The sequence below is a fragment of the Morone saxatilis genome, unplaced genomic scaffold, assembly GCF_004916995.1.
Source record: "Morone saxatilis isolate NCDOM2014 unplaced genomic scaffold, NCSU_SB_2.0 Contig11, whole genome shotgun sequence".
Lineage (NCBI taxonomy): Eukaryota > Metazoa > Chordata > Actinopteri > Moronidae > Morone > Morone saxatilis.
This window is the reverse complement of record NW_023339663.1, coordinates 9,868,070-9,878,746: the sequence shown is the minus strand read 5'-3', so window position 1 is coordinate 9,878,746 and position 10,677 is coordinate 9,868,070. Positions and strand designations below refer to the sequence as shown.

General features: G+C 38.6%; 1 protein-coding gene across 1 annotated transcript; it reads right to left on the bottom strand.

Annotated features, from left to right (window-relative positions):
• Window positions 1-7,030: 7,030 nt before the first annotated feature.
• Window positions 7,031-10,121, bottom strand: LOC118321200 (protocadherin-20). The gene is made up of 2 exons (XM_035652427.1): window positions 10,074-10,121; window positions 7,031-9,652 (listed from the first exon to the last, which is right to left on the bottom strand). Exons 1-2 carry the CDS (start codon window positions 10,119-10,121, stop codon window positions 7,031-7,033), a joined length of 2,670 nt encoding a protein of 889 aa, XP_035508320.1.
• Window positions 10,122-10,677: the final 556 nt, after the last annotated feature.

Sequence of the window (10,677 nt, the reverse complement as noted above, 5' to 3'; positions counted from 1 at the left end):
TATATATATATATATTTACAAATCCATATACCATGACCTTTCAAAATGACTTATCACCACCCTAATGATCATTAGCTTCCCCTTTACCAGTTCTGCTTTTGTTTTCTTGAGGGTCCTTGTAGCTCAGTTAAGTTATGAGCCTGAGAGAGAGAGCCAACGGGGAAACAGAGTAGGTTGAATAAAAAAGAAAAAAGTGGAGGGGGAGTCCGTAATCTGATGTTTCAGTTAGCCTTGTAGTCAACTAGCCAGAGAATATTATTCCATTAAAAATTCTCATCTTGTTAGTTAGTTCCCTTTTAGAAATCTGCTTTTTTCTGGTCCAATTACACACAAGCATCCACAAGCATGCATCATTTTGAAAGCAAACCACTTCAACAGTTGGTGTGAGTGAACATCATTTGCTACAAGGAATGGCTGGTTGACTTACATTTCAATCAGCTTCATTAAGGCTAGGGACATGTTAACTTTTTAATGTAATTCACACAGAACTTTGCAAAATAAACTGAGGGTGGCATTTCTGAAACTGAGTTTCTCTTTTTAGCCTGAGGCCTATGTACAGATGGTAAAACTTAAGATCACAAACTTGTGATTTTTGGCTAAGGAACATTTAAAGGCAGGGGGACAGTAAGGGTATTGTTTTAATGTCAGGTCTGGACATTTATAACTGGCAAAGGCATTCTTTTCAGCCACATCTGTTTTTGTGTGTTTATCAACAACAAATGCAAGTACTAGATGTTTATGGAAAGTATAGCTGACACACACAAAATAGAAGAAGAAGCACATAACTGGAAAATAAAGTAAATTATCAGTTTATGCAGATGATGCAATTGCGTTACTCACAATATTGAAAAATCCATATGACTGCTAATGGAAGAAATGCAAACATATGGTTCAGTTTCAGCAGACCTACAGTTTAAACAAAGGCTGAACATGGATAAATAAGATTCCAGAAAAATTATATGAGATAAATTCTTATCTCCTAAAGGATATGTTTGGTTAGTTTGTGTCAATACACTGCTCACATACTGTATGTATATTGAAAGTTACTGGACCCAATAATACTTCCTCCTTTCCATACTTGCTGTGAAGTAATCCCTTCCTAACAAGACTCCACTGTAAGAAAAGTGGGGAAAATCCAGTTTTGTCAAAAAATGCAAACTAAAGTGTAGCTAAAGGTAAGGCTTCAGCAGTAGGAATTATCCAAATCAAGTGGGTTATAGCATTAGAGGAACCATGGTGTACATCAGTAAAGGCAACTGAGGAATCTCAGCAATTACCACAGAGCAGCCTTGTCAACCCAGCCTTGCTTGAAAGAGACTGTGTGTCACTTGTGCCAAATTAATTAAACACAGCAACCCCATAAATGACAAGACACAGTCTTAGTTATTTGATTGTGGTGCATGTTTGAGGCCTAAATAGAGAAGGATGTGTTAATTCAAGTGATGCCAACAAGCTGTTTATTGATACATCTGCCTAAGCTTCAGTAAAATGTGTAACATAGTATCACTGCTGATTTCAGATTAATTTGTGAAAACTCGTTGCTGAGCCCCCCATAACAATGTAGGTGTAACATCACATCATGCAGTCAGTCCAAATGTGCTGCATAATCGTTTTCTTCCTCACTTCTTAAGCTTTTTTGGATAAACAGGCCTGATCTGGAATAGTTCTGTACAAAGGTCAACAAATTCCCCCCCATCAACTATGACTAGCTAACTAGGCCCATCAATTACACACCCAAAAGTGACACCAAGGTAAGTGTTCCATATTTGCACTATTACTGAAAATGTACTGTGCTGCATCCATATGATCAACACTAAATCTTTACTTCTTTGTTTAAGTTTGTACCATAGTCACAATTTAATTTTGTGCTAGATAAATGTCTGAAATGTCCGTAAAGACATATGTAGTTCATTGAAACATTTAGATTGTAAAAGTGTACTACTATGCCAGAAACACTAATCCTGATGCATAATTGTTATGGGAACAGAAACGGTTGAAACAACATTGTCCAAATGAACTGCCTTGGGGTTGGATGGGTATATAAATACAGTGGTAGGATAGGATAGTAATAAATTGTTAGCAGTTGTGGGAAAAAAATAAGTTGGACAAAAATACATTGCTGCAGTTAATTCCCTGGAAGCCCCTCTGTGTTCTGCTGAGATGAAACTGGATGAAACAGAGAAAAATAGGAATTGAGGAATAAAGCAAATTAGTAACTTAATCCACCGCAGGATCAAAAGAATGCGATTGGATTATATTTTGTTGCATCACAGCAAATGAAAGATGTTTTAGATCAAAGGCAGTGATTTTCAGTGGGGGAATATGCAGATGCATTATTGAAGATGGTGAACAAAGTGTGTGCGAGGGGGGTCGTGTTTGGTGTCATAACTTGGGAAATGTAGCCTCTCCTATTCAGCAGACCTGTGTAACCCAACCTGGGCCTCTCATTGTGTCTTTATTTGTTTGATTTCAAGGTAGGGACATTACAATAAAGCCAATCTGGAAATGGGATCGGGCTGTGACTGATGGTAATTACTTGCTGTCTACACCATTAAGAATTTAATGTAATTTCAGATAGACTTTCCTGGAGAGAGAGAGGGAGAGAAAGAGAGAGAGAGAAAAAAAGAGAGAGGTTGCAGGGGCAATGGTTGAGCTGAGTCTGTAGTCCATCTGTAAAGCCCACATGTATAAGAAAGAAAAACATGTGCAAGGCAGAGAAATACCATATTTGGGAGCCAAGAATGTGTGCAGCTCCCTATGTATGATGTCTTACAGTCTTAACACCTCTTCAGCTTGAGAATGTCTTTTTAATAACCTGGATATAGTATAAAGTACAGAACACTAATCCCTGGGGTCACAAAGAGTTCAAGAACCTGATTTAAGTCAAGTCACTGTCCATTCTGCCATGGTCTGAGAGGCTGGACTGGCTGTCTGTGGGATTACTACAACAGGAGGTGATAAGTCATGTAGAAAAGCTGAGAGGTCTTGGTCTGGGTGATGCCCTATTCCAGCTGTTTCTAGCCATGTAAAACTCAGTAGGATCCATATAATGAGACAGAGATATCTAAATGAACCCATTGAAGGTTAAAAACAATTAAGGTTGGGGTTAAAGGTCATTTGGAGGATCATGATGGATAGAGGAATGTATTGATCAATTGCTATTTGATACTGTACAGTAGAATCTTAATTTACTGACTGCAAAACAAATTGCTAGGGCTGCAGACAAATCTGAATTTTACAGCATATACTAACAAAAGATTCGGATATAGTTGCATGTAGTTTGTGGTGTGGCCTACAAAACACTGCAGGAAAATAGAAAGTGTATAGGAACAGAAAGTATTTTAGTTGTTTTGTCCACCCTATGAGTATCAAATCATACTGTTTAAGCATGTAACTATAATTGTGGCTACTTGTATTTGTAAACAACAGAACACAGAAAGGCTCAAATAACAAAAAAAGCACAAATAGCATATTATTCCATTGTTGTATTCAGGATTATTACTGCATTGTTATTGCAAAAGTATCTCACCGTGTGCAGAGGGAGTGTGACGTCATGATCAAGCCTTACCCATTATTAACCAGAGCCACTGTTTGTTATTACACACAGGAGCATACTCTGTCATCATAACAGCTGGATTTAGGCCATAATAGGCCTAAAGGGCTTGTATGGCTGTTGTATTTCCTGTCTCAACATGCTGAGGGAAAATGACTAATTGAAACAGTCAGAATGGGTGAAAGAGAAAGGTGATACAGTGAAATAAAACCCTCATTGTTATTATTGCAATTAATCATATGTTGTAATTGTTTGCTCAGTGTAAAAAAGAAAAAGAAAAAATTGTGCAGAGACCATCTTACATTTTGTGTCACTTGGCTGCAAACAACCATTGGCTGGAAAGTTGACTTTTTTATTATAGGCAGATATGGAATGCATCACCAAGGTATTGATTCAGTATTGATTTTGCTTGATAAATGGGGAGGTAGATCATGACATAGCACCTGGCTCGCCAACAGTGCAGCATTTGAACCTGTTCCCACAGAAGAAAAAAATACCTAAATACTTATGTGCCATATTTTATACAAAGTTTTCTGGATACTTTCTTACAAAGTGAAGGTCAAGCCAGAATATTCCTTGATCTTTGGATAAAACGTAATCCTAAAAGATCATCTATATGACTAAATTAAGCTCAAGGGCAAACCTTTAGAAAAATGTTGTTCCAAATTCTTTTAGTCAAGGACCTCAATTGCTTATCTGTAACTTAAAATAAAGGTGTCTTTCACACACAGATAATTTTTGGAATGCAAGACAGGAGGCTGTACTAACACACTGAACTTGTTTGCAAAGGCATCTGACTCTTTCTTTCCCTCCCTCTTTTGCACACAGAAACACATGTATTGTACATGTAGGTATGACTAAGATCAGTAGAATGAACCATGTGAGTTATAAACAGCTTGACAGAAAGTAAGTGTTTTTGAATATGTTGTATAGTAACCACATTGCATAGCGGTTCTTCTCAAGGCAAACTAAATGCATTAATTTTTTTTTTATTACAACCCCTATTTTGTTACCTGTCTTGAAATACATTACTGTGTGCATACATATATATATATATATATAGAGAGATTTATATAAATAAATATGATGAGAAATATGATCATATTTCATTCTATTTGTGTAATGCACAGTTCGGCCAGAGGTGATTACTGAGGATTACACTGAGCTGTTTCTAGCCCCTGCTCTGTGCTTACATGACGTGCTTTGGTACTGAAATACTGATTAAACCCATACGTAGAGGCTGCATGTGTGAATACATTCTCAGTACAGGTTACTTGGTTTTTCCTGTTTTGTAAGAGCCAAACCTGAACAGGTTTAAAAGGACAGTTGATACTAGTGAGTTCCTCCTTTGGGAGTGTGCATAGCTAACAGGATACAAAGCCAACTTTCATAGCAAAGACATAGGGCAAAGGCACATCAGGTTTTTATAGCACAAGGAACTATTAGTTCATCTTGGCGAAGATAAAGCATCAAAACCACTTTCACAATTTCTTTGGTAATATTTCACAAAATTGTGCTTCTACTAGGAGTACAGTGAGAAATGTTGCTTGGACAAAATTGATTTGATCCTCAAATGTTCAAGACAGGAGCAGCTGTAGCTACAAGTGAGCACAGTGTTTTTCCTTCTAAGTGTGACTATGGGTGTTACCTCACCAGCTCTGACCTATGCAGGTGATGACAACAACAACACAGCCTCACAGGCTTTTGATCTTTAACTGTTTCATCACGCTCTGAGGTATAATGCAGTAATTCATTAGTACACCAGATTTAAGCTTGTCTGATGAGGATGCAATCTAAACTTGACCTAATTTGACTAATAATACACTCAATTATTCATACTCTACTGAAAGAGGTTCTCGCAATTTTTTGTCATGTTACCAAATGAGTATTGCTTTAACCATATACTGTACATCTGAGGTATATTCACATACATAATTGTAGAGTGTGATTCACAGATGGAAAATCTGCATTTTGCGTGTTTGTCAGTTTATTACATTTCAAAATATAGTCCGGTTGTTGTGCTTTCAAACATAATCAATATAAATACAACTAAAACAGCTGTCTAGTGTTAGGCTGTGCATTAAACAACCTGCCAATCAATCTGTGAGTGATAGAATACATTGCCTTTAGACATAATAAAATATCACAGCGTTCTCGTGCACACATATTTGAAAATATGTAGGTAAATGTGGGCAATATCAATACAGAAGAAAATCCAATGTATTATAAAAATAAAAATATCTTTAATAGTTACTTTGATTTTCTTTTACAATCACTTAGCATGTTTTCACAGACACATTGAGAATTGCATGATTATTTAAAGAAGGGTGATGAATGTAACTTGGAACAGTTTTATGACAAAGAGGTTTGGACACAATTCAAATTGTTCAATGAAATGAAAATATATTACTCTTTGCTATACCGAAATGGCATTTAAGGTTTTACGTACATACATGATCAGTAACTACTGTGAACCTTCACAGAAAGTAGGACCTGGTTACTTACCATGGCTCATGACGTCATACAAAATTTGATAAGAAAAATGTTCTACTCAAGGTCCACTTACTAGCTTTTTCCAGGGCTTTCAACTTCATCTAACGGTATATCACTCATATATCAATGTATATATCATGGAATGCATATCACTATATTAAAGCTGAGATAAAAATTAAAGGCTCTGGAAAAAGTAATGAACATTTAGTCAAGTTTGTGGGCAAACTTTAGTTTCAGAAATGGATGATCATGCTCACCATGCAGAATGCTTTGATAAGACATTCATGCATAGTGTGTGAGCATATTTACAACACAGTTATGGAATTTGTTGTGTATTGACACAGTGAGCTCTTCAAATATAACAGGATTAAAATGCATCAAATAAATTAAGTAATACGTTTTGATTAGCCTTTTTTGTATCAATTATTATTTAAATATGAATATATAGCTAAAAATGTATTTATCACTTCTCCATGATATTCGTAATAGTGCAGGGTAGTGTAAAGAGATCAAAATCTTCTGAAACAATAATGATGAAAGAAACATTTTTTGTGCCTTGAACTGTCTTTTGTCCTTACATGCAATGCAAAAGTTTTATATAAAGTTGTAAAACATTTTTACAGTATTTACATTAGACCATAGATTGAGTAAATCTTAAATGAGCTGCTCTAATGACTTTGTAATAAAGCTGTTATTACTTTGACACCAAGACTTACTTTGGTTTTCTGACACTTCACATCATCTTCACAGTATCATAGTTCATAGATATTATAAAAAAGTAGAATAGCGAATGATACTGTCTGCTCTTTTTAGTGATAGGAACTCATGGAATATAATTATGTCAGATCACAATATATTGGAGTAATAACAATCATATGACAAAAACAAAAAGAGCAACTTCATGTAAGAACTACACTTCTCACAGTGAGTTTTGTAAACATTCATGTAAACAGTGGTGGTTTTGGATGTGTGGACAACTGAATATCAGATGTTTGAGATCTGCCTGAGCTTTCTGTTCACAGCCTGCATTGAGTCATTCTTCATTTTTAAAGGTATCTCAACTTCTGACCTTTGCTTTCGCTGCTTTTTAAATCTCTTACAGCATATGTAAGATGTCAGTGTAACAACCAAGAAAAACAGTCCCAGACTTGTCACTGAAAGAGCAATGATGACAGGCTGACAGGGGAACAACTCGTACCTCTCAGGCCCCTCTCTCATCTGGCCAATGTACCAGGGTCTTTCCTCTACCTCAACGTCAGCCTCTCTGGTCAGCAGACTCTGGATGTAACTCTCGTTGCTTACTGTTTCATTGACAAAGAAGTTAACCATAACTGTTGAGTAAAGCGGTTCAGGCTGACCGTGATCACTGACCTTCACCAGAAGGCTGTAGAGGCCTCGGTTGCTGAGCTCCCTCTTTAACGTGATATTTCCTGTTTCTGGGTCAATGGCAAATGACCCTGGCTCGCCACCTTTCCTCTTAATGATACTATAGGCGATCACAGCATTCATGCCTGTATCCTTATCCACAGCATAAACCTCTGTGATTGATGTTCCAGGTAGTGTATTGGGCAGTACTAGCATGTAGGACTGATTGGACTGAGGGAAGAGGACAATAGGTGGGTTGTCATTTACATCCAACAACAGGACGGTCACCATAGTAACACAGGAAAGCGCAGGTTCCCCACCATCAACAGCCTCAATCCAGAGCTGGTATGTCCCTTGTTGCTCACGGTCCAATGATGTCTTAGCCCTCAGTGCCCCTCTGCCTGTGTCAATCATGAAGATGTCGCTGCCATTGAGGATGGAAAGGGCCACCCAACCATTTTCCCCAACATCAGCATCTGTCACAGAGAGGACCCCGATCTCACCGTAACCTGGGAAGTTTTCTGGCACGAAGAACGTGAAGTCCTTATTAATGAAGCGTGGACTGTTGTCATTGCGGTCTTGCACGGTCACCATCACAGTTGCAATCGACTCCCTCCTGGGTGTTCCCTGGTCCACTGCTCTCACAATGAACCGATATGTCTCTTTCTCCTCACGGTCTAGCGATGTGGCCACAGTCAAGACACCTGTCATACGATCCACAACAAAGATCCCAGGGGCGTCACCGCCAAGGAGGTATATGACTTCCCCACGGCTTTCACTATCCTGGTCTGTGGCTTGGAGCTGGGTCAGAAAGGTATTAGGTGGATTGTTCTCCTCCACAGATATTTTCACCAAAGACTGCTCAAACACTGGTGCGTTATCATTCTCATCCAATACCTGCACCTTGAGGAAGGTCTTGATGACAAGCTCTCGAGTATTTTTAGCAACCACAATTAGCTCATACTCCTGTGTCTTCTCATAGTCCAAGGGCTCTGTAGTCTCCAGTAGGTATTCATTCTTGAACAGCTGATAGGGGCTAAGCCTGAATGGACCAGTCCCTTCCAAATGGCAGTCCACCTTTTGATTCATATCAATGTTTTTGATAGTAAAAAAAGCTATTGGAGAAAACGCTGGCTCAGACTCCTTTATTGTCACCACCCCATCCTTTTCTGGTGCAATGTACCGGGGTATGACAGCAGGGGGTCCGGTAACAACTTTGATGATATGGACAGTAACAGTGGCAACAGCAGGGATACAACCAGGTCCATTGGCCAGAATAGTAAGTTTGTAAAATGTGGCTGTGCCAGTGTCTATTTTCCCTGCTAGCTTGATGACTCCTGTGATTCTGTCCAAATGGAACAAGCTTCTGGTGTCCCTTGGCACACGTTCACTGTAAGCATAGCTGATCTGAGCATTAGCTCCAAGGTCAGGGTCAAAAGCATGCAGACGTGCCAAATGTACCCCTTTGGTGTTATTCCCATGAAGAGTGACATTAATTTGTGACTCTCTGAATTGGGGGCAGTTATCATTCACATCTGTGATGACAATTTTTAAAGTAGCTGCGCCGAGTAGAGGAGGGGTTCCTCCATCCTCTGCAATTATATCTGTAATATATTCAGCCTGAGTCTCTCTGTCCAAAGTCTCTGTCACAATGAGAAAGGGTGTCAGCTCACCCCCCTCATTCTCTTCAACATCCAGTGTGAACATGCCAAAGTCATTAACAAGCCAGTAGGTCTGCACACCGTGAAGACCCAGGTCTGGGTCAACAGCAGACTGCTCCACTGCATAACGAGCATTAATGGGTGTGTTTTCTGGGACAAACATGCAGATCTCATCCACGGGGAACTTTGGCCTGTTGTCATTTACGTCCTCAATAAAAATCTTAACTTTGATGAGCTGAAAGTACCGCTGAGGCAAAACAAACACATCCAGTGAGAGGACACATCGCTGTCCCTCTGAGTTATCAGGACAGAGGGTCTCCCTGTCAATCTCTGTAGCAGATGCGTAAAGCTCCCCAGTGGTATTATTTAGGGTCACATATTGCTCACTGACCTTCTTTTGCGGAAGATTGAATAAAAAGGGGGGGTCAACAGAGAAATCCAAATTTAAGTCTACTCCAATGGCCCCTATGAAGGTCCCCCTGGGTAATCCCTCCTTTATCTTATAGATGAGCTCCTTTGCATGGCTGAAATTTGCAAAACAGGAAAGAGGGCTGGTGTAAAGCAAGAGGATGCACAATCCCTGTAATACAAGATAATTAAAGATAATAAAGTTTAATAAAAGTTACATAATAAAATGAGATTTGCAAACTGGAGTTTTCCTGGTGTAAGCTATTATTATTCAGTGTATGCATTAGTATGTAATTATATTAGCAGTTGCAGAACTCTTTAGACAACTACAAAAAATATTTGAACTCTAATCATTACACTTAACTCCCTTCATGACAATCATTTTAGCCAATCAATCAATGACACTAGATTTGTTAAAATTTTAAAGTTAATTTCAGTTAAAGTCAGAAAAAGGACACAAAATAAAAACAGTATAGTGTAGATGACAATGGGTCATGTCATATCTTAGCCTTAATAAAAGTATTCACAGTTTCCCAAAAGGTAGCTTTGTTTTAGTTAATTTTGTCTGTAAAGTGCATTATCATAAAACTTACCCAAATTCCTCCTCTTTTGCTAAGGCTGGGGTGTCTGCTGTTGAACATGTTTATGTCCTAGTCCAGCACTTTCCACTCATAGCAGGAAGAGTGACAGCTTAAGTAACCTGGGCATTTTGAGTGTTGAGCAACGCAGACCTCTGCTGAGTGCTATGTCTTATTGCCATCTGACTTGAACAAGTCATTCATCCCAGTGCTGGCTCAGGACACTCCCACAATATGCAAATCACCCCCCATGCTAACCAATGAGAGTCGTTAGCCACAGGGAAATCTACTCCAGTTCGCAGATTTCTTTTTAATGCATGCTATCAAAGGACACCGAAACAACACCTGCACTTTCTACACACACACACACACACACACACACACGTTGTCACTGGCAGCTGCATTCCTTGTATTCCTGTGAAAGCAAATGATTATTAACTGAGCTTATGATGACACAGGAGACTAACCAAAATGTAAAATATCCACAGCCTACAAATTACTTTAATCCAGCATTATTTAAAAAAAAAAATCACTACAAATAAAGAGAAAAACTGCACAGAATGAATTTTAGCAAAGTGTAATGATTTAATGATGATGCATAATGTGTCTTCCAACTCCG